At 52.4% G+C, this 26,802-nt stretch overlaps 12 protein-coding genes across 12 annotated transcripts; 4 read left to right on the top strand and 8 right to left on the bottom strand.

The window, feature by feature from the left end:
* Positions 1 to 423: 423 nt before the first annotated feature.
* POX_b02367 (Mediator of RNA polymerase II transcription subunit 8) lies at positions 424 to 1,500 on the top strand (the record flags this gene model as incomplete). Its single annotated transcript, XM_050111281.1, has 2 exons — positions 424 to 785; positions 843 to 1,500. 2 exons carry the CDS (start codon positions 424 to 426, stop codon positions 1,498 to 1,500), a joined length of 1,020 nt encoding a protein of 339 aa, XP_049971627.1.
* A 261-nt stretch (positions 1,501 to 1,761) lies between these two features.
* On the bottom strand, positions 1,762 to 2,764 carry POX_b02366 (uncharacterized protein; the record flags this gene model as incomplete). The annotated part of the gene is made up of 2 exons (XM_050111280.1): positions 1,762 to 2,040; positions 2,138 to 2,764. 2 exons carry the CDS (start codon positions 2,762 to 2,764, stop codon positions 1,762 to 1,764), a joined length of 906 nt encoding a protein of 301 aa, XP_049971626.1.
* Positions 2,765 to 3,015: 251 nt separating this feature from the next.
* POX_b02365 (Protoheme IX farnesyltransferase) lies at positions 3,016 to 4,632 on the top strand (the record flags this gene model as incomplete). The annotated part of the gene is made up of 1 exon (XM_050111279.1): positions 3,016 to 4,632. One exon carries the CDS (start codon positions 3,016 to 3,018, stop codon positions 4,630 to 4,632), a length of 1,617 nt encoding a protein of 538 aa, XP_049971625.1.
* Positions 4,633 to 5,262: 630 nt separating this feature from the next.
* POX_b02364 (uncharacterized protein) lies at positions 5,263 to 7,370 on the bottom strand (the record flags this gene model as incomplete). The annotated part of the gene is made up of 2 exons (XM_050111278.1): positions 5,263 to 7,103; positions 7,181 to 7,370. 2 exons carry the CDS (start codon positions 7,368 to 7,370, stop codon positions 5,263 to 5,265), a joined length of 2,031 nt encoding a protein of 676 aa, XP_049971624.1.
* An 887-nt stretch (positions 7,371 to 8,257) lies between these two features.
* Positions 8,258 to 13,335, bottom strand: POX_b02363 (uncharacterized protein; the record flags this gene model as incomplete). Its single annotated transcript, XM_050111277.1, has 3 exons — positions 8,258 to 10,072; positions 10,156 to 12,756; positions 12,868 to 13,335. 3 exons carry the CDS (start codon positions 13,333 to 13,335, stop codon positions 8,258 to 8,260), a joined length of 4,884 nt encoding a protein of 1,627 aa, XP_049971623.1.
* A 2,227-nt stretch (positions 13,336 to 15,562) lies between these two features.
* On the bottom strand, positions 15,563 to 17,141 carry POX_b02362 (uncharacterized protein; the record flags this gene model as incomplete). The annotated part of the gene is made up of 3 exons (XM_050111276.1): positions 15,563 to 16,189; positions 16,306 to 16,509; positions 16,629 to 17,141. 3 exons carry the CDS (start codon positions 17,139 to 17,141, stop codon positions 15,563 to 15,565), a joined length of 1,344 nt encoding a protein of 447 aa, XP_049971622.1.
* A 436-nt stretch (positions 17,142 to 17,577) lies between these two features.
* POX_b02361 (uncharacterized protein) lies at positions 17,578 to 19,112 on the bottom strand (the record flags this gene model as incomplete). Its single annotated transcript, XM_050111275.1, has 2 exons — positions 17,578 to 18,776; positions 18,854 to 19,112. The coding sequence occupies 2 exons, from the start codon at positions 19,110 to 19,112 to the stop codon at positions 17,578 to 17,580; spliced, it is 1,458 nt and encodes a 485-aa protein (XP_049971621.1).
* A 1,322-nt stretch (positions 19,113 to 20,434) lies between these two features.
* On the top strand, positions 20,435 to 21,513 carry POX_b02360 (uncharacterized protein; the record flags this gene model as incomplete). Its single annotated transcript, XM_050111274.1, has 2 exons — positions 20,435 to 20,722; positions 20,809 to 21,513. 2 exons carry the CDS (start codon positions 20,435 to 20,437, stop codon positions 21,511 to 21,513), a joined length of 993 nt encoding a protein of 330 aa, XP_049971620.1.
* Positions 21,514 to 21,762: 249 nt separating this feature from the next.
* POX_b02359 (uncharacterized protein) lies at positions 21,763 to 22,968 on the bottom strand (the record flags this gene model as incomplete). Its single annotated transcript, XM_050111273.1, has 1 exon — positions 21,763 to 22,968. The coding sequence occupies one exon, from the start codon at positions 22,966 to 22,968 to the stop codon at positions 21,763 to 21,765; it is 1,206 nt and encodes a 401-aa protein (XP_049971619.1).
* A 254-nt stretch (positions 22,969 to 23,222) lies between these two features.
* Positions 23,223 to 24,158, top strand: POX_b02358 (uncharacterized protein; the record flags this gene model as incomplete). Its single annotated transcript, XM_050111272.1, has 3 exons — positions 23,223 to 23,442; positions 23,503 to 23,661; positions 23,743 to 24,158. The coding sequence occupies 3 exons, from the start codon at positions 23,223 to 23,225 to the stop codon at positions 24,156 to 24,158; spliced, it is 795 nt and encodes a 264-aa protein (XP_049971618.1).
* A 411-nt stretch (positions 24,159 to 24,569) lies between these two features.
* Positions 24,570 to 25,161, bottom strand: POX_b02357 (uncharacterized protein; the record flags this gene model as incomplete). The annotated part of the gene is made up of 2 exons (XM_050111271.1): positions 24,570 to 24,952; positions 25,002 to 25,161. 2 exons carry the CDS (start codon positions 25,159 to 25,161, stop codon positions 24,570 to 24,572), a joined length of 543 nt encoding a protein of 180 aa, XP_049971617.1.
* Positions 25,162 to 26,123: 962 nt separating this feature from the next.
* On the bottom strand, positions 26,124 to 26,781 carry POX_b02356 (uncharacterized protein; the record flags this gene model as incomplete). The annotated part of the gene is made up of 2 exons (XM_050111270.1): positions 26,124 to 26,528; positions 26,677 to 26,781. 2 exons carry the CDS (start codon positions 26,779 to 26,781, stop codon positions 26,124 to 26,126), a joined length of 510 nt encoding a protein of 169 aa, XP_049971616.1.
* Positions 26,782 to 26,802: the final 21 nt, after the last annotated feature.

Raw genomic sequence — 26,802 nt, 5'->3', positions numbered from 1 at the left:
AGTCCATTGTCACTCGCATGGGGGCTCGTCAGTGGTGTGCCTGGTGCCAGGCCACACAGCGACAGATTCGACAGATTTCATTGAACTAGCGCTGAAAATTAAAATCACCCAAGGCCGAGTTCATGATTGGGTGGCCTCGAAAAGCCAGTTACGCATTCGACCTCGTTGAAAATAGGTAGCTGGGCTGAAATGGGGATATTTACTGATCTGCGAGTACCTATCTCCGTGAGATGATCTAGGTCAAACAACTACACGTATTGATGCTGTGGATGGTACACTGAAGCTTTGAAAAGGCTTCGAGCACACAGGACACTTGAGCTCGTTCTCTCAGAATTCAATTTGAGTTCAAGTCCGAAAGACCCCCTCGTCAGTGCACATCATCGTCAAGCATAGCGAGGCTCTAATACCCTTGGATATACAAGTATGGGGATGGGCCGGACATCCAATCGGCGGTGGCAGGGCGCGATGGGCTCAAACTGCGGGCCCCACCTCGAATCCGACTGGATCGGCATCTCCAACTCTGAACTGAAGCCTACGGCTGCTCCATTTCTCATTTCACTCCGGTCCACCGCGTCATTGCTCCGCGCCGACTTTGCGCCATGGCTCCCCTCACCTCGGAAGATTACAAGGTCCTCGAGCAGGCGCGACAACGTCTTGTCCAGCTCACCAGATCTTTGGGATCATTGGTCTCCAGCTTGGAACAGGGCGATCCTCTGCCACCGTGGTAGGTCATCTCCTCCCCCCTCTCTTGACTCCTCTCAAGGCGCCTCCTTCTTTGAGTTGATGTGTGCATGTGGGGGTATGGGTGGCCAGGGACAGCAAAATTGATTTCCATGACCCAGGTCCTCCATCCAAGCGCAAGCCAACATCATATCCAACAACCTCATCAGTGTGACCGAACACCTCTCAGACCACCGGGACCTCTTGACCTCCATTGTCGCCTACCCGGGTCCCGAATACCCCGGGCGCACACAAGAAAATATGCTCCAGCAACTTTTACGCACCAAACTTGACCCGCGCGTAGACGACTGGGTCGCTCGCGGTCGTGCGATAGGCACGGCGCCCAACACTTCCTCCGTCACCCACGCCGCCTCCTCCGGGACGATACCGAACCCCAGCGAGGTGGCCACGACCAACACGAAACAATTGACCGATGCCGAACTCACTGAACTCTGGCAATGGGCCCCCATCGAGGCAAATCAAGAAGCCCGACAACGGAATTGGGGTGGGAACTACACGTTGGAAGAGCGTGAGGCGGGCATCCAGAATGTGGTCACCGGTCTACGGAAACCATTGGAAGACGATGACGGTAGCGACGACGAGGACGAGGACGAGGGCGAAGACGATGAGGGTGAAGATGAGATGGAGGTCGTGGGCGTACATCGCAAGCCCAGCGGCGGCGTCGAATATGATATTGCGCCTCACCATGCTCATCCCGTCACGCCCGTGGTACCGCTCGACAAGATTCTTCGCTACATGACCACGGGTCATATGCCATGATGCGGCATATCTGGGAACAGTATTCCTTCTTTTCCAAAGCCTTTCCTGGCTATACTCAAGTGGGGGTCACCGAGTAGGTGCCCCGAGCTGATGACGTTGGCATGGGCTTCGTGGCTCAGAGCGGGAATTCTACAAGATTTCTCGGCAAGAGATTTCTGAAATGCATTGATTGGGAGTTCTATAGCGAATTGTTTTTGTTTTTCGGGGTGGGGAAAATCAACACAACAGTGCGATCGCATCAAAACCACATTTGCTCCGACTTTAACCTCGACGACGGGTGGTAGGAGTCTTCGAACCGGGCCGGGGTGAGGCTCCGGTAGTCTGCGCGAATGACTGCGCGGGGACCGGTTTCTCCGCAATTTTGGCAGCAGAGGACTTCTTTTGCTTGGGGCCAGGGCTATTCCAGTAGTAGACCATTTGCGCAGCCAGGATCAGGTTGAGCGAAAAGCCAGCGACGAATCCGTAAAGAATCAGTTTGTCCTCGACTTCCTGAAGAGTGGTGAAGATGCGGGAGAGAGAGCCGAAAAGGTAGTTGAAGACCTGAACAAGAAGAATGGGCGCAGATTAGCACAAACAATCACCATATCGAGGATGGACGCACATCGATCAATAGGGGGAGAGGGGGAGTAGAACGTACCGCAAAGGCGCTCAGCTGGCCAGTGCCACCCTCACTCCAGATAGCATAGATTTGCGGCAACTTGCTTGCAACTCCGAGTGCCCCAGCACCGGTTTGCAAGTAGGCCATCGTTTGGCCGTCAATCAAATTCTGGTCAAAGAGCAGCGCATACACGGCGGCTGCAACGATCGCAACGAAAGTGGCGGCCGCAGCAGACCGGCCCGCAAAGGTCAGAACGAGAACACCGATCGCAACATCCTGGATCGCAATGAGAGCGCTTTCGCCGAAAGTGCTGAAGGGGAATCCATTTCGCACGCTGTAAGACAGCGTGATGAGAAGACTGGCCGTCTCGAGAGCGTAAGACGCAAAGGAAACACCGGCCGACGAGCGAGAGCTGATGAGCTTCAGGATCTGCGGGACCTTGACCACAGCACTGGCACCCACAATGGCAATGCCCAGCGCCTTGGAGATGGCGAGGGAGGTGCAAGCGGGATCTTTGACTAGGCTGAGGTCGACGACGAGCGCTTTGTGGCAAGGGGCCGAGATCAACGAGATGATCGCATCGTGAACAGGTTGAGGAAGTGCCTCGACAATAGGCTTCAAGACCGGCTGGAGCGGGTCCACCACACTCTTCTGTAGAATGTCCATGGTGAAGTAATCGGATGAGGTCTATATGATCCGAGAGAGACTGAAAAGCACACGTTCCTTGGTTTCCAAAAAAGAATAAAAAAAACCAAGAAGAGCCCCAATGTTTAGTTCTGTCCGGACGCTGACATGCCGCGAACTAAAATGCGGCAACATGGTCCGTGCGCATTCGGGGAAGTGGTTCGTTCTTCCACTTTTCTTCCTCGTCGTCTCTTGGAGCGTATTCGCACCTCCGCACCAGCCCCGATTGCGAAATGCTGCCGTTACGATCGGCGAAATGGAGGCTAGGGCCCTCATCACAGGAGGTGCTCATGTGCTCGCGATGTCTCCTTCAATCGCGGTCGCAGCTCCCCGCCGCGACTCGGAGCTTCTGGTCCTCGTCCCAGCGGCGGATGGGTGTTGCGGCTAACCAGGGCAACTCCGTCTTTAACAAGACATACTTCTCGGCCAATCGTCTATATGATGCGACAGGATTGAGGGGCGGATTCATCTCCTCGTTCATCTCCACGGCCTCCGATCCTTCATCTTCCCCCAAATCGCCCACCCGCCCTTCACACGCACCGAATGAAACCGTCGGCTCGTCCGAGACGACATCCGCGAATGCCACCGCCGCCGACGAAAGTCATACTGAACTGCCTCACAGACGCAGAAAGCGTCTCAAGGCGTTGGCGGAACAGGAGAATGGTGCTGCAGAGCCCGTCATACCACTCGATGCTTCGGCGCAATTATCGAAGCTCTCCTCTTCTCTCCCTCAAACCTCCATCCGCCGCAAACTGGCCGCGTTCCTCGCCCTTACGAAGCCTCGACTGTCCTTTCTTATTGTGTTGACGACCACTTCTGCATACGGAATGTACCCAATCTCGTCTCTTCTCGCGCTCGATCCGTCAATCGCTCCCCTCCCGACTCTTTCAACATCCACCCTCACTTTCATATACTTGACGGCCGGCACGTTCCTTTCGTGTTGCAGCGCCAACACAATCAACATGATGTTTGAGCCCAAATATGATGCCTTGATGTCCCGGACGCGCAACCGTCCCCTCGTTCGAGGCCTTGTTTCAACCCGCGGAGCTCTGCTCTTTGCCATCGGCACCGCGGTGGCTGGCCTCGGTTTATTGTACATTGGCACAAACCCCACAGTCACAGCACTCTCCGCGGCGAATATTTTCCTCTATGGCTTTGTGTATACTCCGCTCAAGCGCATCAGTGTGATCAACACCTGGATCGGCGCCATCGTGGGAGGTATTCCGCCCTTGATGGGGTGGGTTGCAGCTGCGGGACAGACGGCAACCACGGGTCACGATACGTGGCGCGATATGCTTCTCAGCGAGGACAGTATTGGTGGCTGGCTACTTGCTGGCATTCTGTTTGCCTGGCAGTTCCCCCACTTTAACGCACTGTCACATCTCATCCGGGATGAATACAAGGCCGCCGGATACCGGATGCTCTGTTGGGTCAACCCTGCGATGAACGCCCGAGTTGCCTTGCGATATTCGGTCTTGATGTTCCCCATTTCTATTGGTCTTTGGTGGGTCGGCATCGTCGGCCAGGGGTTCCTGGTTGGAAGTACGATCGCCAATGGCTGGCTTGTCCGTGAAGCCTATCGCTTCTGGCAACATCAAGGCGCCCAAGGATCTGCACGAGGATTGTTTTGGGCCAGCATCTGGCAACTTCCCATTCTTTTGGTAGGCGGTCTCGTTACAAAGAAGGGCCTCTGGGATGGCCTGTGGCGCAAGATCTTTGGATACCCAGAGGAGGACGAAGACGACTACCTGTATTATGTGGATGGCGAAGGAGAAGAGGAGGCGGAAGTTTCTCAAAGAGAGACAGTCGGGACTTCAACGAAGCAGTCACCTCTCTTGACAACAACATAGAAGCCACAACTACGCGAGATACTAGAAAACTTGGGATGGGTTCGGCTCTAGCAAAACCGGTCCGGCGTCTTGGGTCAATATCTGTGCTTATTTATCTTCCCTCTTTCTAATTCTTTGATCCTCGGGTGAATTTTTTTTTTTGAATCAGCAACTTGAGCGGCGTCGATTTGATTTCATGTTTCACTCCCATGTATTATAACACTACGCACTTTACAATCTATACGAATCTCTCGATTCGAATAACAGTCAAATTCAGTGTCGCTCATGACGGGTGTTTTTTTGGTGGAATTTTCCATCATTTTTTGTAGACCAATAGGTAGCTGTCCGATTTGCTCGCGGCTTAGCGCTTATGGGCACATATCTGACGAGATTGGCCACAGTTCTTGTCAGTGTTAGTATTTCGCTAGCTTTCCTGTTGAAGCAATATCTCAATCATTCTTACCCAGAGGCAATGCTTCTCACTTGAATGTGGCCCCCTTGATTCTGTCCCTGGTGAATAAGATTGGAGAAGAATATTGACTGGGGACGAAACGGAAAAAGAAGATTTGTAGGAGGGGTATCTTATTCTCTACTGTACACGCTCTACTCTATAATACACTGGATCTCTCCATTTGATTCTCGCATCGACTCCTACGCAGGTTTCCTCAGCTGTAAATGGTACGTCTCAAGCGAAGCCTCAGTCATGGGACTTGGCGCTCGAACCATAGCATCGTCACCACCCCTACCAGTCTTTGGAAAAGCAATGACATCCCGAACGGACTCCTTCCCCAGCATTATGGCGACAAGTCGATCAAAGCCAAGTGCGAGACCCGCGTGCGGCGGACATCCGGCGCGGAGGGCATCCAACAGGTGAGAGAAATCTTCTAGACGTTCTGCGGGCATCTTGAGAATGTCGCGGAAGATAAATTCTTGGACGGCAGCGTCGTGAATACGTCGGCTTCCGCCGCCGAGCTCGACGCCGTTGACGACGAGGTCGTAATGGTCGGCTACGGCTTTGGTGGGATCGGTGAGGAGGAGTTCAACGTCAGCCGCACTTTTGGGGGCAGTGAATGGATGGTGAGTCGAAGAGATGCCGGCGGCGCCGCCTTGGCCGGGTTCGGATTCGGAAGATGGCGAGAAGAGAGGGAAATCAACGACCCACATAAAGTCGAATCCGGTGGGAGTGTCTTTGAAGCCCGTTGATACTGCGTGGGCGTGGAGAGCGCGGCGGAGGTCACCCAGGGGTGTTGAGCCACCGGCGAATGGGGCGCGAGGGCGAGCCTGTAGGATGATCAGATCGCCGTGATCTGGATCAAGAAGCTCTTCGACCTTTTCGGCAGCCTCAAAGCCGAATGGTTGTAATCCACAAAGGGGCTGTTTGCCATTGTATACGAAAACACCGGGTCCACCGTGAGGGTTGTTGTTAAAGGGGGCACCGGCGGGCGAGTCTAAGAATTCCGTAATGAATCTTTGAGTCTCAGCCGGGTCGTTGTTCATGTTTTCCAGTTTGAATGCTTCCACAATGGGATCGGCCAGCGGCGAGATCTTCATGACGAGGTCGACTGGCAATAAGTAGTCCAGTCGCATGATTTCCATGCCATATCTCGTGTCTGGTTTGTCTGACCCATATTTGGCCATGGCTTCCTGGTACGCAACTCTTCGGAAAGGACCCTCTGGCGCTGGGGTGTTCATCAGACTTGACCAAAGTCGACGAATCACACCTTCCACGGTCCGCATCACATCATCGCCCGTGGCGAACGACATCTCCAGATCCAGCTGGGTGAATTCGGGCTGTCTGTCGGCGCGGAGATCCTCATCGCGGAAACAGCGCGCAAACTGATAGTAACGTGGTAAACCGCTTGCCATCAGAATCTGTTTGTATTGCTGTGGGCTCTGAGGCAACGCATATGCCAGTCCAGGTCGCCTCGTCGGGACCAAAAACTCACGCGCACCTTCTGGCGTGGACTTGAACAGAAGAGGCGTCTCGATCTCCACAAATGCCGGTTGGTTGTTCTCTTCAAGCTCCTTTTTGCAGACATTCCGAACCTCCGCACGAAAACGAAGCGCCTCACGTAGCTCGGCATCAGACCGGAGTTGAAGGTATCTTTGTTCGGGCGCAAAGACCGTCTCGGAGGTCATGATGATATCCTTTGGAAAATCGTTCAAGACATGGATATCCTCAAGGGCGAGTTCCCACGAATCCGCAGCACTGCTCCCATTATCTGAAGCTTTCTTCTTTTTCTGCTGCACGATGCCACGCACAGCGACGGGGCTGTTGGCATTGATCGTCTTGAGTTTCTCAAAGGCATCGTTTTTCGCAAACCCGACTACTTGAAGACTGTGTTTCATCGTTGGGTCGGTCAGACGCACAAACGATAGCTTCTTCGACAGATCTGCGCGCTGACCCAGATATCCATGGAGAACCACTTCGGTGTTTGGCTGGGCTTGTGAGAGAAATGTTTCAAAGTCATGTGTGGCAGCAGGGAATTCCACTAGATCATGAAAGTGATACCGTGAGCATATGACCACATTACACTGTTCGTGAATCTTCGTTCTGCGATCAGCTTACCCGCTTTCTTATAAGCCTCCAAGAACCCAGGAAGCTGTACAGAAGCATCCGATTCAAGGCGGCGCGCCGAGCGGACAAAGTGCCTGATAGTGGACTTTTGAGCCTGCCATTGTCCAGAAGGAATACCCCTTGAGCTCACGAAGCTCTGACGGATACACAATGGCAATCGAATGCCTGCCGTACGTATCATGATTCTGTCTCGACCATCATGTCCATCATCAAACGGCCGGCCGATCGCGCGAGTCTCCGGGAAAAAGCTGCGGGTCTTCCGCCCACCCAAAAGCGGACTAGCGCGGGCCTTTTATTAGCGCGCGTTCAGTCCGCAACTTTTTCTTCCCTTCTTCATCCTTCCAAGTTTTATACTGGTGAGTCCTACCTGCTCCCTCTTGGGGAGATCAGTTGCGTCTCCTCTTTTGAATTGAGAAAAAAAAACATAACATACTGACTGTGTACCGGCAGAATGATGAAAGCCTAGTGTGTTTATTGTGATCAATCTCTCCTCTCTGAGACTTGTGGCTCTCTTTTCTCTTCGGAGGAGAGCTCAAGGGCTACTTGACTCGGGACGGAGGGAGAATGAACAATGCGTTCGGCACACCAACCTTGTTTAATTTACGGACGCGATGAAGGCATCTCTGACCCAATTTGAAACTTGAAGGTGTATCCCACTGGCTGGGCCGTGGGGGAATCGACACGACATGATAGAACGGGGGCGCTTGGGGAGCACATCGTCCAAGGTTTCCGCTGGCTGTGGTTATTGCTCTGCGTGACCATTCGGGCTGACTTTGTCCGATGTCCTTCTCCTGCGCTTTGTTTATTGTCGACGGGGGACTAGCTAGTGTTGCGGGATCTATCATCAGTCTGGTGTAATCAATTTCATCAAATCACTTGTCACTTTTCACTGTAGCTTTTATACTCCCGTCACTGATCGTTTGAGAATCGCCCGTCAAACCATAGTCCCCATTCAGTCCATCAACGCAGGTCCTTCAAATTGTTCAGGGTGGTATCCTCTAGAAATCTTCAATACCCATAGCATACAAAACATCGCAAATGAATCAGAAAAAAAACACATTAGAGCTTTCACTGCTCTCCAAAAATCATTTTCTCCAAAACAGCTTTTTCTCCGCTGTTGTCCACCAGGCTTTTAAATACGCCATTCTCAATCTTCATCAACTCATCAGGGCGCCCAAACTCAACAGCCTTGCCGGCATCCATGACCAAGATACGGTCAAAGTCGGCAATCGTGCTGAGACGGTGAGCGATGACCAGTAATGTCGTCGCGTTGCGACCAAATTCTGCACGGATCGACTGCTGGATCAACGCATCGGTCTCCATATCCACTGCAGAGGTGGCCTCATCCAGAACCATGATTTTGGGCCGGGCCACAATAGCACGTGCAAGACAAAGCAGCTGACGCTGGCCTTGTGAGAGATTCAGACCACCCTCAGAAATGGGAGCTGACAAGGAGGTGAAGATATTCGAGTTGGTTTGCCGAGCCGTTGCTGTGTCAGGCGTGGTAGCGCCTGTTCCACTCTGCATGGGCGTCGCGGCCTGGGAGGTCAGAGTGGTCTCGTCATCTTCAGTCTGAGACGAGATAAGATGGACCCGGGCCAAGGCATCCTTCAGCTCGGAGTCACTGTACGCCTCGAAGGGGTCGAGGTTCGATCGCACTGTTCCGGAGAACAAGACTGGATCTTGTGGGATGATGGCCAATCGGCTGCGCAGGTCGTGGAGTGTGATTGTGGACACGTCGAGACCGTCGACCAAGATCTTGCCCTCTCGGGCTTCCAGGAAGCGGAAGAGCGCAAGGGTCAAAGATGACTTGCCCGCCCCGGTGCGGCCTACAACACCGACACGCTGGTTCTTCTCGACCGTGAAAGAGAGTCCCTTGAGAACAGGCGGCAAGTCAGGTGCGTAACCGACCACAAGGTCATTGACCTCAAGGCGGCCCTCGGTAGGCCACGCCGCGGGGGCGTTCACGCCACCCTGGTTTTCCAACTCGATGTTGGAATACTCAATGACTCGCTCGGTGGCGTTCATATTGAGCTCAATATTAGCGTACTGTCGGAGAACAAACGCAATCGCAGTGTTACATTGAAGGGCGAAGCTGAGGGCAAATCCAGCCAGGGAGGCTGAGACCCCGGGCAGAGAAACCACGAGGGCGGCCGTGGCAGTCGAGAACACGGCGCCAACGATGTTCATGCGGATACCCAACCAGCGGTTGAGGAGCCACATGGTCCACCAGGCTTGGGCGTGCGCATTGATCTTTTCGTAGATGACGTCTATAAAGGTTTCGCTCTTGCTGAATGCTCTGATGGTGATCAGACCAGCCAGGCTGGATCCAAATTGTTCAAACACGGGACTTTTCGCGGTGCTTTCAAGGCGTTTGATTTCACGTGCACCTGCGAGGTAAGTCATGGACAGTCGCATGCAGACAACGAAAAGAATGGCGGCGAGAATCAGGACCGTGGGGGATACCAGTACTCCGGCAAGGACGATCCCGCACACTTCCAGGGTTTGGGACCCGAAAAAGGCAAACTCGTAGCCGATTCGGGCATCAATCATGTGGAAGTCGGAGGTGAATCGGTTCAGAATTCGCCCTAGGGGCATGGTGTCGAGCCATCGGAGCGGTGCACGGAGAATAGCGTGGGTGAGGTTGTTGAACAGACGTCTCGAGGCACGGATACTGTTAGAGAGCATGAAATAGTACCGAGCTGTGCCGAAGATACATGCGAGCACGGAAATGCCAGCGTAGATGCTCAGATACCATCCTAAGCTATTTTGCTCAGCACGATTGGTTTGAGCCGACATTGTGTGTTGCAACAATGCCGAGAATTGTTCCGGATGTGTCTGGGTTCTGGACGATGCGCTAGTCCAGAGATTGATCCACCATGACTGTAATTATTTTATTAGCCCAGAAACGAGGGATGGTGTAGCACCAAGAAAAGAAGAAAAAAAAAGCACTAATTGCGACTCACCCGTCCGATCATGAGCGCCCAATAGATGAGGTATACTGCCAAAGTGATCAACCATATGGCGGTGTGACCACCCATTGCGAAATAACCTTTATAGACTGAAAGCTGAACGGAGCCTACTTCTCGCTGTTCATCCTCGATGAATTTCTTCGGTGGTTTGGCTTTTGGCGTAGAGTCATCCTGCGCGTGGCTTGGCCGACGTTGCGAAGTTCTCGAAATGACTTTCTGAAGGTTCGTTTCCTCAGGGTCAAGGGCCGCGTTCTCTTCGTTGGCTCGGTCGAGATCTTCCTTGGTTGCCTCACGCTCTGCTTCCAACAGTTCATCTAGGTGGTTTTCCTTGCGCAGCTCTTCGATGGTGCCAGCATACTTGATGCGGCCATTCTCCAACAACACAGAGTAGTCCGTCTTGGGGAGACAGAGTGCAACGTGGTGAGTGACCAAGATCCGGGTTCGCCCCTGACCAAGTTCACCCGTCAAAGCATGCTCGAATACGTGGCGACCAGTGTGTGCATCGAGGGCACTGAAGATATCATCCATCACCAGTATACCTGCTCGGGAATACAAGGCACGAGCAAACGAGACTCGCCACCTTTGACCACCACTGAGATTGACGCCATTGGCGCCAATATCGGTGAGCTCGCCATCCGGCATCATTTCCAGGTCCTTTTCCAATGCGCATGCAAAGAGCGTCTTCCGATAACGCTCTTCGCTGAAAGGCAGACCAAACAGAATGTTGTCTTTAATGGTAGCATTCTCGATCCAAGGAACCTGGGCAACGTATGCGATGGCCGAGTCAATGGTCCAGTTGGCACTTGTCGCGAGATGATCAAAGCGTTCTTTGACCGGGGCCGGGACGGGCACATGAATGTTACCCTGAAGGACATCGCATTCACCCAGGATCGATGAAAGTAACAGGCTCTTTCCGGATCCAGTACGCCCGGAGACGACACTGAGGCCCTTCATAGGGAAGGCGATGGTCAATTCTCGCAGAAGGAACCGGTCCTCATCCTCCTCTTCGTCGTCTGCCACCTCTGCCGGCCAGCCAACGGTTGCATCCTCAAATGCGATGTGGTCTGAGGGGACCGTATTGACGATCTTTTCTGCCGAATTCATGTAAACATCAATTCGATCAGCGCTCACCTTTGCCTCCAAGCCATTGGCGATAATCTCAGGCAGAATAGCCAAGGACATCTCAAGGGATCCAAAGATAGCCATGGCCGTGAACGCCACCGAGGCTGTCAATCCCCCATGAATCAATGCGTAGGCCGCGAGAGAGACCGCGGACAATCCGATGGGGCCCAGAATCCAGATACCCATGAGAAGAATATCGAAGAGGAACACGATCCAGAGCGCTCCAAGTTCTGCCTCTCGCGCTTGAGTGATCTTTTGTTGCCACTGTTCCTCCAACGCGGAGAACTTGATCTGGCGGATACCCTGGAGAACTTCTGTGACAATTGCCATCTTCTGGTCACGGAGTTTCATCAAGACATCTTGGGAAGCAGTAAATTTCTTCGCCGCATATATGTTGAGCGGAGTGACTAGCAATGCGACGGCGATGCCGGCGAAAGCACTACGCCAGCCCAGAATGTTGACCAAGAAGGAGCAGCCGATGATGATTTTCAGGGTTGCCAGTGGAATAAGATAGGCGTACGAGGTGAAATCCGAAATGCGCCTCGCGTCCACGGCAGCAAGGTTGATGATGCTCTGTCGGCTCTTTTTGATGGAAGTTTCATCGTCTTCCTCCTCGTCCTCCCCCTCATCCTGTTTGTTCTGCTCTAATGGCAGTCCTTTGGTGGTTGCATCTGAGTCCTCCTTGCCCTTGGACTTTTTAGCGTTTTTCGCATCCTTGCGACGCATGGATTTTGCAAACACGACGGCCGTGAGTTCTGCGTAAATGGGCACGAAAAGCTTCGAGCAGACGCACCAGAACAGCCAGGCTTCCACTGTAGAGTGCAGCAGCGTCAGGCCTCCCAGTGCGACAACCCAGAGGGATGTTTGCAGAGAATCAAACATGGCGGTTCCGCGAGTCTCCAATGAGGCAAGGATTTTGAACAGAGCCATCTGGGGTCCAAATCCCAAAACACTGATGACTACAGTGAGGAAGAGCTGGAGTGTGAGGGAGTCCCAGTGCGCAATGACGATCGTTTTCGCAATACTTCTTGAACCTCGAGCCTTTTCAAAGTGGGCTCGGAGTGATGCCGCACGCTTTGCCGCACGCAACTTCGGCAAGTCGCCGAGTTCAATCTTCCGATGCTTCAGAGCATACGCAAGGACACCTCCCGCCCAAGAGAAAGTGTAACGGCCGAGGGCGGACACGGTGAGCTCTCGATCCACGACTTGCCCATCACAATAGACATCTGGGCGGCGGGGTAAAAGCAGGGTAAAGAGCCCGCGCAGTACTGCACTGGCGAGAAGAATGGCTATGAGGATGAGCCATACCTTCTCGTCCAGCAGGGAACGATGAGCGACCCACACCAGTCGGATATGAATAGCAGTGACGGCCAAGGCAGTCAAGCTGCCACCAAACGCATACTGACCAAGCTCAAAGCGTCGTGTTGGGCGGGGCTCCGTGAAAAATGAGATGGCTTGAACAGCCAACAATCCCTGGAGGAAGAAAAATCGATGAGCGGGGAAAAAAGATCGAGAATTGAAATGCAAGATTCAATCGCCCATTGCGTTTTTGGATCCCAGATAAGTTGCTTGCACTGCACGTACCCAAATTGCCAGTTCCAACCATGTCAACTCGAGATAGGCCCATTCATGTCGAAGGGTTGTGAGGGTCGCAAGCGCGAGCGCGACGCCAAATCCGATCCCCGAGAAGGCCGCAATGGCGCAGCGTTGCCAGCGATCTGAGAACGCCTCGAGCGACTCCTCTGTCGCCTCGCCGTCTTCATCGCGGTAGGCGGTTTTGGCGAGATCGGCTTCATCGAACGGCGCTGACTTACGCGCGACACGACCCACAATGCAATGAATGGCGGGGATACTATCGAGAGCCGCAATGGACAAGCCAACGGACCCTGCGATGAGGGACGCAACTTGCACGTTCAGAGGCATACCTCGTATCCACCCCACGCAGCGCTGGGATGAGCCGGGAAAAGCGAAAAGGAAGAGAAACCCTCGAGTGAGGATGAGGAAATCCAGGCGCCTTAAAAACAAATCGCGGCGGCCTTCCTGGCTACGCATGCGCGATCGTACGTGCACTCATCTTATCACGGTCATTTTCTCTTTTGACATGGTCTAGTCCCTACACGAAGAGAATTTTGAACGGAGCCTTGCTTGTTTAGGCATGCGGGTTCATTTGGAGTCTGGCTTGCGGGCGTGCAGCGTGAAGGAGTGGGGGTCCCTGGCTGACATTTACTTCTTAGCGCCAAAGCCAAGGTCACATCCATCCGCCGAGCGGGGAACCGATTCGCCTCTGCCTTTACTTGATACGGCAAGTTGGCGAGGCTGTAGCCATGCTGCATCCTGCGAGCTATCAGCGATCAGATATGGTGATCGTACGAAACGCTGTTGATAAGCAGATGCTCTGATTTGCTCCTCTTCTCCTGTCAGACCGTCTGACTCCCAAGGCCCAACTCGACGGGCTCCTACAATACCGGGGTTGGTCGAGTTTGGCCGACATCTGCGAGACCACCCCAGGCGCTGCATTCTGCGAAAAAAGATTATCCTGTCGGTCGAGATGATGAAACTGTCCGCTTGGCGGGCGTGCAGCTCTTTCGGCTGTGGAAATCAGGCGAGCCTGTGAGAAACGGAGAAAAAAAAGGGGGGGGAATAATGGAATACTAAGAAACGGTGTAGAAGTGGGGAAGCAGGCCATTGGCCGATAAAGGATGACTGTGGGTGAGTCACGATCCACTCACCTCGGCCTGCATGCATCCAAAGCGTTTGGCGTCTGAGACCCTCAGTCGGAGTCCCGATGGGCTTCGCGGACTATCGGCGGGCACTCTTTCTGGATGCGTCCATGCGATCCCTCCCAACTTCCACGGGGTCAGGTGGAGTCCAAATGGCGGATGGACGTGCTGGAGTGGCGCGTCCATGCGTCCATGCATCCATGCATCCAAGCAAACGTACAGTCAACAGGCACCTTGCTGTAGACATAACGCACACTTGGCGTTCGCACATCGCGGTCTTCTGCTAGTGATGGCTGCCTTCGTCTCGCCAGTTGACCTACAGCCGGTTCAAATGCTCTGTGTCGCGAAGACAGAGCAGAGCTCGAGAATACGGCCGACGTAAGCTAGTTTACGCTGGCTGTGACGTACGAGCATCGCGAGCAGGCAACAATGTAGGTGCTACGTAGGTACCGACTGAACTCGTAGATCAGCCTCCTCCTGAAGTCCCTGGATGAAAGTTCCTGACGAGAAGGAGTAAAGAAACTTGAATTTTACTAGTAGGTCATCCATTGCAGGACCTACCTGGTTGGAGCACTCTTCACTAAAGCAAGCTTGTGACTTGACAGAACGTGCCCCATTGATCCTGAGTGCCGCTTCCAATCACCATTCATCTGGAGGGTAGAATTTGATCATTTTCTGTGCTTAATCACTCCAACAGCTATTGTCTGGGGCTGAGCCTGAAATCATCGAGACAGCGGCAGACGAAGTTGAATGGGAAGGTTGGCTCCATCGTGCTTGGCCCGTCCAGTCCATTCGGAAGTATTGCAGTGGGTCTTGCGTTTTTGATATTTGTAGAAATACTTTGACAAGTAGTACTTATGTCTATTAAAGTCTTTCATTCCCTCGTATCAATCACGTCTGGTCAGTTAAAGCTTTGCAATACCTTGGAGCTAGCTGCGATGAATACATTGTCTGATTAGATCATTTATATTAGTGGGTCTTTTCACCTCCAACCCCCCGGGATATATTTTCCTTTTTGGGGAGGGGGGCCTACCCGATCAATGCTGGACATCCGGGAATGGGAATAGTCTGGTCATGATATATCCACTCTTGTGTACAACCTGGATACGGGCATGTGTTGATTAACCTTAGGTAATGGCCTTATCTTGACAGTTCAGTGATTACACCTCGACGTAAGCACCTAGAGCTAAGGGTGCCTACCTACCTAGGTAAGTCATTTGATCCCCTGGGTAGGTGCCGGGCAGTGATACTGACCTCGGTCCTGATGCCTGGAACTCCAAGATCGACTGTAGACTTCCACCTCACTTCAATTTATCAATGAAGGTTCACATCAAGTCAAGTGCTTCCTGGACGCAAATACCTAGTAGATTGCATGGAAAGGACTCCCTCATTACCTACAACCAGATACTACCTACCTAGGTACCATGCATGGGCGAAAAGTTATCAGTCCGCGCTAGGCTTCCAGAATTGATACACCACATGACCACAGCACAGCAGTAGCATCAAAGTGATTGATAGATGATCCTACATGCCAATGCTGTCGACGACATATCAAGTCCCTACCGCAGAACGGGCCTCCAACCTTTCCGAGCAACAAACCCTTGCACGCCCTCATCTGCAAGAACCTCCCACGCCAGGCGTCCTGTCACCACGCTTCTCTCAACCTCCGGTCCACGCACGTAAAATGGCTCAAATCCTGACCCAGCGCATGAGTTGAAGCCATTTTGTGATCGAACCCAGGTCTTCTTCGATCGTCCATTGTCAAGAGCGATCCGTCGAGGCTCGAAGCCTGACCCTGCTCGGTCCATACTGAGATACCATCTTCGCTGATGGATTGAGCCGATGGTATTGGAGGATCCGGGGTAAGCATTGTTCTTTCGTATTTGATAGTTCAGATCCTCGTCGGATAGAATATCTTGACCATCAGCTGAGATTTTGGTGGCTGACTGATTGTTTTCAATTGCTGCTTTCTGCTTCTGGACCGTAGAAGGTGAAGCCGAGCGAGATTCAAAGCTGGAGGTAGATGCTGGCGCCGGCGGTGGGTGATGAGCGACCAAAGGTGCACGTCTCCTGCGTTTGGGCCCCTTCCCAGCCGGGCGAGCGTAGTCGGTGGCTTTGTCCATTCGCAAGAGCAATGTATAGCCTCTAGGTAGACGGGTCCCATGCAGACGGAGTCGAATTTTGCGCTAAGTGGAGATCCGCATTAGTGTCTCGAACTAATGACTCTTTTTTTTTTCTCTCTCTTTCTGATTGACATTTTCCAAGTTACTCCACAACTGTCCGGGCAAAATAGGTGACTCACGCTATGAAAGGCTTGTTTGAGCTTGGCACTCTCCGAGAGGGTCTTCGCGCGCTGTGCATCATCCCCACCAAAGTCCGAGTCAGACTCCGACTCATCTGTCTGTGCACCCGTCACGTTGTCCAAGTAAGGCAGAATCTCATATTCCCCCGTATCCCAGATGAGAAGGCTCCCAGTCTTGTCTGACGCGGTCTCGACAAGATGATTCTATGCCGCACTTTTTGTATTAGCCTTCACGATCAATTTCCACGCCGCGCAGACGGAACTTGACAGCTCAGTGTCGAAAAAAAAGAGTCCAAGGTATCCATAGAAGCCCATTGACGTACCCAAAGACAATGCACTCGTGTCTCGGTAGCATTGCGATTTAATCTTTCACTATTCGGATCCCCCGGTAATCCATACATAATAGACCACGACACGGAACTTGTCTCGGAGAACTGCAGACGGAGATCATAATGGGGTCCCGCGATCGGATGGTCATGCTGATGAATCACAAAATGCCTGCCCGCAGCATGATTGTTTCGCCGATATAGATCGGCATAGTCCTCAATATTGAGGCGTCGTACACCCTCAGATGCGACGCTGCTGGGTCGACACTGTTGCCGAAGCCTGGTGGCGAAGATCTGCAAATGGTTCTCAACATGGAGATCCCCGGCTTCAATCGCAGCGAGTTGAGGGCTTGCAACCTTCGATGTAGCTGTCTTTCTCCGCGGTGGAGGTGACACTGAGCCTTGTAGACTTGCAACGAGTGGCTCTGTCTTTCTGCGATTGCTCTGCGAACGGTTATTGGGATCACCGCTTCCGCTGTTATTGCTATCAGTGCCCCTGGAGCGCTTCATCTCGGACTGAATCCGTTCAGGGTTTGAATGCCATTCATAACAGGTTTGTCTCAGTCATGCACACTAGGTATTCCCGTTTATCCACATCAAATGAACGAGCTCGAGGTATGGAGAGGGACATAGAAGGCAAGCCTCCAATAAGTTCAGGATTCATGTTCCGGAGATTACGAGTGTTGAAGAACGCTGTGTCAAGCCGTCCACGGAAGTGTCCTCGAGTGATTTCTGGTTTGCGGTCAAAGGCTTGTCAAATGCTGCCAGGCGAAGTCATATTGGTATAAAAGAAGAATCCGTGAATATTTGAACCAGATGCCACATGCAAAAGAAGAAGTGGGAGAAATAACAAGATATCGCGCTACGTGAACGCCGGACCTAAAATGCGAGAAGATAAAGACTGCACAGACACCTTGACGTCACTGCCCCGCCGGTCAACCACGTGTTAATTGGAATCTGCCGTTTGCGCCTTCGACGAACGCCCCGGATTGACATGGACGCTTTGAGGATTGTGAAATATATCCAGTGGATCAATCTCACTTTTGATCTTCTGCAATCTTGGCAAGTTGTCTCCCCAGTAGGCTTGCTGGCTATTCTCGAGTAAAGGGTCAACGTAGCCAGGATACGCCCCATACAGGACGTCTGGACGAGATACCGCAATGACACTATTAACGCCAGCCAGAAACTCTTTAGTTTCCGAAGAAACGGGTCCCAAGAGGTTGACTGCGTAAGACTGCATCCACATCACCACCTCACGATGGGCATATGCTGTGGCATTGTTGGGTATCTCATTGATAGCTCCAGCCTCGAGGTCGAATATAATGAACCAGGCTGGAGTACCTTTGATTGCCGAGTCCAGATAAGTGAATAGAGACTCAACGCCTTGTATGGGAATGGGATGGGTGAAAGACATAGATTTAGCGTAGAAAGAACATGGAACCCCCCCACTGACCTGCTGGATGAGATCTTCAGCTCGGCTTACAAGCATACCCAGCCAGTCCGTGAGTATGATCAAGGCTCCTTTGTCCGCGGCAGGGAAATTCAACTCCTTCTCAAGAGCCATCCATTCATCGCGAGTTCCAAAGAATGTACCTGAAAGCAGAATTCCATGCTCAAATACGACCAGCTCGCTCGAGACTCGGCGGGTGAGATTCTTCGTGAATATGAATTGCTGCCAGTCGGCGAAGAGTTGTGCTCGCTCCGCCGTCGTCCCCACGTTGAGCGTGTACGAGTACTGCACAGCCTGCGTAGGAGCCGGATGAGTGTTTAACCTGAATTTCGTGACAATCCCAAAGCTGGCCGCTGCCCCTTTGATGGCGAAAAGCACATCCGGATTCTGAGTCGCTGATGCAGTGATGATCTTGCCATTCGCGAGCACCACCTCTGCCTCTCGAATGTGGTCGAGAGCCATGCCCCATTGACGCGACATGGTGCCCAACCCACCAATCGTCGCATGACCCCCAATACCCACATTCAGGCACGCACCGTGTGCTACCGCCCGTTGACTAGCATGATACAGCCGCGAGTGGAGGTCTCCCAGGAGGGTGCCAGAACCAACGGTGGCCACGTGTGTGACGGGGTCCACAGAGAACTCCTGGAGATGCTTTAAATCGACCACTATCATACCATCTTCCCCTCCGAGGCCTAGATTCACCAGCAACGGTTAAGTTAGCGGCAACATTTCAAGGCCTGATATCACTGAAGGATCCTTGGTGACCTACCATAATTGCCGTAGCTGTGACCACCGCTGCGGGCCTGGACCTTGAGCGAGTGACGGGAAGCGCATTGAACAATTCTGGCAATTTGCTCCGAATTCTCAGGAAAGGTCACCGCGATTGGTTTCACGGGAAAATTGAGATTGTATAGGGAAGGAGCTTTGAAATGGTAGAACGCGTCATTCCGGAATGTGACGAGGCTCGTTTTGTGGCCGACCGCGTCCAGAAGACAATCCTGTCCAGGCAGGCTATGAGCATTGCCCATTTCCCCGAGTTTCTTTCTCACAGAATGACGAAGATGATTGATGACGATGATTCACCTGGTCAAGATGGACGATGATGGATCCTTTAACGACAGAGCTGGGGCGATGATCTCGAGTGTAGCGTAGAAAGATACGCAAGGGACCAGCGGAACGAGTAGATATCCTTCCCCCAAACGGGCGGGCTCCTGCCCAGACTGGAATACTCAGTCGCTCCTGCCAAAAAGCAAAAGAAAAGAAAAGGACAACACATGACACCAACTGGAAGTAGAAGGGGGTGACCTTCATTTGATGACTCGATATCAATCGCCGATACCGAAACCTACGACACACTCCTTATATCCATTCTACACGCGCGTCTGCCAGGGCACGAACCTGCTGTCACACATGGATGGAACATGGCTTTATCAATGCAGTGAGCTTAACAAAACGTGTTGCAGTAGATCGGCGACTCTCGTTGTAGCTACTACTAGCGGCTACCTTGGCATCCCCACCGGTGGATGCAATGGCGATTCAGATTATGATTCAACGCCTCCACAACCTCAAATGAATCCCCTTTCAGACTAGCTTCGCAGAATCGTCCATTCTTCATCTTCCAGTGGGGAATTTCAACACTAGCAGTGCCACTGCCGGCACGCGGCAGTGCGGTTAACCGGCCTGAGCTCTCGAGTCTCGTGGATTGGCATCACGCGTTTCTCCGTCCGTAACGCGCATGTCAGACCCTCCAAATTTAAATGCCGAACCACCACCGCGTTGAAGGTTCGACATTTGCAGCATGCGATGCCCGAAACCTTCCACGGCAACCTCGGAGCAGGTCCTCAACCTTAAAAGCCCTTGACTCGGCGGGTCCATCTCCACATTTCTCGGTACTGATGGACAGGATGGCCTGGGTTCTCTTCGGGGACCAGATCCGCACGGGCTTGATGGTCCCCGGGGGAGTAAATTCCCTAAGTAACGAGCCGGGGATGAGGGATGGGGACCTGTCCCAATGCGACGATCATGGTCACGTCAAGGGATGTCGAGGACCATGAAGATTGATAATCCACATGTACCTTGGATGAGATCCGATCGTCCCTCGAGATCGAGCATCGGGGACTGGAGGGGCGAGCCCGTAGGATGGTTCCCTTTGTACTTCATTTTTCTTCCCCAAAGTTTTCGGCGTCTTTGTCCTGCCTTTGTCGTTTCTTGACGGCAATTCCCCCTTTAAAGCTCGACAAGAGCCATCTTGACGTGTAAATTGCCTGTCTGAAGACGTTCGACTGCACCCAAAGTTCTCACTCACGACAAGTCGAGACACGAGAGGATCGTTCGCTGATTCCGAAAAACCATGTTCACACCTGTTCATACGTCCCTGGGGGCCCTGCTGCTCTTTCACGGCTCTTCCGGGCTACTCGTTCATAACGGAGCTGTGTTTGGGATTTCCTCACTCCTGTCTGGGTCCATCTTCGATCCCAACCAAGACAACGTCCCGATCATTGCGGGTTTGATATCCAGTGTGGTACCTATCTCACTTCTAGCGCCCTCGTTGATTCCCAATTACCCTGCCGCACCACATTCTTTGGCCTCCGCCGCCGCAACACTTGGGGTGGGCTTCTTACTGGGTTGGGGAACAAAGGTAAGGAACAAAAACCGCTTCTCTACCGGACAGTCTTCCAGCACGTGGTGAAATTGAATCCTAACTCCGAGGCTTTGTCTTTGCAGAATGGCTGCGGTTGTACCTCTGGCCACATGCTCTGCGGCCTGTCTCGCTTGTCGCCACGCTCCTTGATATCCACGGCGCTCTTCTTCACAACGGCCTTGATCACCGCCAACGTCGTCGGAGGCGGGTCCCGAATTCCTTCCTGTGGTGACCTTCCATGCTATACCGCGGTCTACCCATCCCCCGCCGAGACAGCCTTTATGGCGGGATCATTGGTCCTTTCCACCATACTTAATTCCATCGTCGTCCCCAATTTCCTAGAGCGGAAATCAGAGCACCGCAGTATCTTTGCCTACCTCGCGGGTCTCGAGTTTGGACTGGGCTTATGGATCTCGGGCATGGCGGATTCCGCCAAAGTGCTGCGCTTTTTCGCCATCGCAACCGATCCGTCTCGCTGGGATCCGTCCTTGGCACTGATCATCTTGTTTGGAATCGGTCCGTCGCTCATCACGTTCTTGTCCAAGCAGCCGGGCCAGCAGTCGGAGAAGGATGATGAACCCATCCCGCCGACGCTGGCGGAAAAATGGCGGCTCCCCACAAAAACGGTGGCAGATATTGACTGGCGCTTCTTGGCGGGCTCCATCGCCTTCGGTATTGCCTGGGGCTTGCAGGGAGTCTGTCCGGGTCCGGCCATTTTGCGCTCGCTCATCCAGCCCACTTGGGGGTTGGTGACCATGGCTGGATATGCTCTCGGCAACCTGCTTTGACCAGTTTGCAAAAAAGGATAGACGAAAGACGAAGGAGAGAAGAAATAAAGTTGCGTGATAGATTGATTTGTAACTTTATCCTGAGAATGTACATAAATAGACAGCCACCCAGTGGCATTGTTCGCTGGCAGCCTTGGCCCGAGATATATTTCCTCATTCACTAGAAATTGTAAAAAAGGACCAGATCAGCTCTGTGTGAACGAACTTCCGGAGTGATGACCGATATATAGTTCGAGATGACGAAGGATCTTACAACTCAGTCTTCCGTTCAAAGTGAACGCCCTGCGTGTCCTCGGTATGTTCGACATTTCCGTTCCGTCTAGTGGATGTTTTGTGGTGGAGATATTCCTCCAACTCCATCCACTCGACAGCGAATGCGGTCATGAGCATGCTCCAGTCCTTCACGGTTTCCATATCTAGATGCTCGGCATCATCCAGAGCTGTATGCCACACTTCTGGGAAGCCTTTAAAAGGCGCATAATCAATCAAGTGAAGGATCTCCACGCCACGAGCGAGGAAGGGCAGATGATCATCCTGAATACCACCCAGTGCTTTCACCTGATGGGCATTCTTGGATGCATCCACGAACCAGGGCGAACCAGACGATTTCATAAGGCCAAGAGCCCGGAGGCGCTTCTCAAGCGATGCCAAATTTTGATAGGCCCAATGGGTGGTAGGATAGTAGGATTGGATAGTGGGCTTTTTTGCGCCCAGCAAATCGAGGAGAACAAAAAGGGATATGGCCGACAGGGGCGTCTTGAAAGTCGACATGGCTGGGTTGATCTGAGTGTCCCAGTGCTCTGCGAGCGAACGAGCTCCGTAGAGGGAGTCGGTGGCGGTCCACTCCAAAAATGCCTCTTCACCGTCGAGGAAAAGGACTTGAATTCCTTGGTGTTCATCCACGAGGTCCACGTCGTGCTGTTCCATTGCCGCCCATTTCTTCTCAAGCGCTGAGTCAATGCTACGCACCGCGTGCATGATCATCGCGCAGGGCGCTGCACTGTCGATCGCTCCGATGAAGCCCGTGGGCTCTACTTTGCTATCATAATGGGCCACCAAGGTCAAGCGCCCGACATCCCCCCGTGAAACTCCGGGGGGATCTCGATAAGCGATAAGATTGACAAAAGGAACCTCTTTGCCATGGGAAATAGGGGTCTTGGATGTCGAGTTCTGAAACTCGATCTCCCATTTGGGCAAGGATGTTCGAAAGAAGCTGGCCAGGTGCTCCAGTACAGCGGCGTGGCCGGGGGTTCCAGGAACACGAGGTTGAAGAATTGGTGACAAAAGCGAGCCGGAGTGAATATCAAAATCGTCACCGGGTCGTGGAAGGGTTTTTAATGTCTCATCTGAGACATGCTGGTAGGCCTCTCCAGTGCGTAGAACCAGAAGCAACCCGAGGCATAAATAGAACAAGTGGCCACAGAGGGCGCGGAGCTCGAATCGAGCCGTCAACATGGCGTCAAAGGCAAGAGGCTTAGCTGTTCATGACTCGACAGACCACATGAATGACCAACGCGTTGCCCAGCCCAGCTCGGCTCGCTTCAAATCTGACCACCCACGATGGATCGTCTTTCAACAATTGATCACCTCGAGCAATGCTGATTGCTGATCCCCGACAAAGAGGACCAAGGCGGTCACGGCCGGCGATTTGGGGCACAGCTTTCGGACAAGCGCCTCGCATCTCCGAGCTTGTCATTTAGCCGGCAACCATGCAGATCCTCTTCCATCCTCGATTACGCACCACGCTTTCAAAATCCCTTCAAAGGGAGATTCGAGCTCGAGTATGGGCGCGCTACAAGTCTCAGACCCCTCGGCCCTCGAGACGACATGAAACCGTTTCTCCGGCGCCCAAGGACCTCACCGCAGCGACTTCGCGCACTTCCTCTCCCGCGGGCGCAGCCGCAGCCGCCAAATTGAGCGTGCGACGAGGTACATAACATTGACCCCAGCGCTGGTCGGACCACAGTGAGCTCACCGGTGACTATACAGGACCTCCTGAACGCATACTGGTCTATTATGGAGGAACCGGTCGGTCAATGTTCCTCGGCATACTGCGAGTCACCACGATTCTTCTCTTCGGTGGAGCCTGCTTGATCGTTGCTCCCTCCTGTTATGATGACGAGAATGCGTGGTACATTACACCACTAGGTAAGATATCTTCCCGCCAAATCCAATTGGTCTTGCTTCGCAAAAATGCTTGGCTCCATTGACAGTATTCCTCTTCACTAGTTGTCACCGGTGGCGCATTGCCCATGCTGTTCGTTGCCTATACCTGCGCACCGTACGTCAGCTTCATCCACCTCGCGCTTCCTGCGTTTGCAAGAAAGTCGCGCGAGACAGCACTCCATTTCGCAAAGGATTTACCACCGACAACGACACTGATCCTTACCACGACACGATTCAACGCAATTCCCCGTCAGACGGTGGTCCGACTAGGGGATTTGACACCAGATAAGAGTCCCTTCCGGCCTGTGAGTTTTCGTACATTGAATCCGGGGCCTCGTCCCTGGTGGATGGGCAAGCCAGCCACGCAATTTTTTGCCGCCGATCAAAGTCAGCCGGGGAGGCAATCGACTGCATTTTATCCAGAGTTGTGGCCGGATATCTATAAGAAGATTCAGAGTCAAGCCATTAGGCGACGATAAGCTTTGTTGAACATAATTCTGTGAATGATACCATCTGTACCATAGTTGAATGACACTCAGTCCAAAAAGTTACCATGAACGGAGTCTCGATGGGGGAATAGCGTGACCTTTTTGAACTCAAATGAGGACCCAAATTCTTAAATTCCACCCACCACTTTGCGTTGCCTTCCCAAGCTGGAATACTGGAATAATACACTCTTGATAGGCAAACAATTGCGCATGACAAAAACGATTCAGTCACCAAGGCAGCGCAGATTATGGAGACATAACTTGGTGATCACCAGCATCGAATCTAGTATCGTCCAAGGGTCTGAAAACAAACCTACTGCCAGCCTCGATGATTTCTCTCCTCAATGGAAAGTCCAGCGCCTGTCTTTCCTGCCAAACCGCCCCATTTCTATTCATGTCATGCTAGGTCCTCGCCTCGCATTCAATAGGTTCCAGCTCCTCAAAGATCGCCTTCATCGCCACACTCATCTCCTCATTATCTTGATCATCTTCATTAGCCAAAGTATTGACTTGAAGTTTTGGCTTCAAAGCCTGGTCTTTGTGAGGACGGCCACCACAGTGACGAGGAAGAGTAGAAGTCGAGGGCGACGAAGGAGATACTGACGACCCAACACTTCCCCCATGATCACCCTTGTCTCGCGGCATCTCATCAGATTGCAGCAATTTCTTACGTATTTTGTTGTACCGAGTAGTGGCTGAGTTGACCTGGATGTTCATTTTGGCTGCGAGCTTTTTGTAATCAACCTTCACGCAGACGAACCGGGAAAAGTGTGTCAGTACCTTTGCTGCTGAGAGTAGTGTAATACTCACGGTATTGGAAGACTCAACGATCACCATAAAAGAGCTCGCGAGTTACAATACTTAAGGTCTTGATACGCACCTTGATCTCCGAGTCTAGACATGTAAAAGCCAGCAGCATCATGCGGACTTCTGCCGAAGTCAGTCCGAACGGTAGCTCGCCGGTTCGGCCTTTGGAGGTCTTCACAGGAGGCATGGTCAGATGTCTTGGGAGTTGCGCCGAAAGCTTCTCAGCGTGCGACAATCAAAGTGATTCTTCGCATATAAGTTGCCGAATGAGAAATGATAGTTGATGCCGAGTAATGAGGCAGTGATCAGTGAATCCCAAAAAAGATACCGAGTCAGATGGTCTTTTAGGGCTGATGCAATTTCAGATAACTTACTGTGCAAAGGGGGATTGCTCAACTTCCGAATGACACACCGCGTGAAGCCCGGCGGAATAAACACAAAGAATGAATTGACTCGGAAAATGCCAGTTGAACCTTGCCAAAGTGGAGCTCACCATTGATGTCAATGGAGATCAGTCGGAAAGTACCAGCGATGGGCAAACGGCTTTGTAGGCGTGGAACTCGCCATGACGGGATCTCCAGTCTATAATAAGCACCCCTGGGATTGAAGGAAGATGTTCGATCCAAGAGACATCGATGGGAAACATCTAGATCGACTGCATTGCCGAGAGAAGGGCATGTTCTGTGTGATGACTCCAGATCATCTTCTGAAGAGCTTTCTTGACAGCATATTTCTGACAAGAACATTCTGCCAGAATTGCAGCGGAGTTGCGGCCTCGATAGGAAAAATGATATTACACTCTAGTAGTAGAAAGTGATCACTCGCAATAATCCAACTCGCACCTTGAAATCTATTTACCTTTTCTTTTTCCATCAGCACCGGTTGGTTCAAAATCAATCATGTATGGCCACCGAAGGAAGCTCTTGGCTCATAGCCACACTACAAGGCCTCAATACAGAAAGTGATCAATGATAAGGACCAGGATTCTCATTCCTTCATCTCTTTGATCAATCTGAAATAGACTCTCGAGAATTTCAATAACAAAAACGGGAATGATCTCGACTTGTTGTCCCTGAAATCACAGTCGACAATAGAAAAGCCATCAGGAGATCGATGGCAGAAGGAAAAATGCGCCGCTCCTCGCAAGATTCAAGTCTCGAGACTCTTATCTTCCGCCACAGTAAGCTGTTCATATGCATCTTTCATTTCCAGCTCAGGCTCCTTGATCTCCAGTCCAGACTCTTTTATTTCAAGCTGACCTTCCACCTCCTCCGCTTCAGCCGTCGCCGCTCTTTCAGAAGGTTGAGCCTTGCGACGCCCACGACCACCACCACGCCCAGTACCTCGACCGCGACCGCGGCCACGATTCCGCACGGGGCCCGGAGTTGAAGGCGGAGGACTTGCAGTGGTTGTCATAGAGGGCGTTGAATCATTCTCCATACTGCCGTCCGACTCTGAATTGTGTTTGACCAGCTTCTGAATCGCTCTATTGTACATGGAGCGAGCGGATGCACTGGCGCTATTGATTCGAGATGCCATCTTGTCGAAGTCGATCTGAAGAGAATCAGCCTGTCTACTCTAGGATTCTGAGTTTCTTAAACATTGAACCTTCCCCCCCCCCCCCCCCCCCCACATTGAAGGGAAAAGGAGGAGAGAATGAATACTCCAAATAGCGAGAACGTAGACACAGTGATTCTCGTACTTTTCTAGATTCCTTATCCAAGCAAAGGTGTGCGAGTACCAACAGGCGGGTCTCGTGTGCGGTCAAGCCTAGCAAACCCTCGGTGGAAGACTTGGATGGGGCCATTTTTGGCAAGAGGTGAGCTTG

This window comes from Penicillium oxalicum, chromosome II (genome assembly GCF_001723175.1).
Source record: "Penicillium oxalicum strain HP7-1 chromosome II, whole genome shotgun sequence".
Lineage (NCBI taxonomy): Eukaryota > Fungi > Ascomycota > Eurotiomycetes > Eurotiales > Aspergillaceae > Penicillium > Penicillium oxalicum.
The sequence above is the reverse complement of the archived record's forward strand: the minus strand, read 5'-3'. Positions and strand labels throughout refer to the sequence as shown.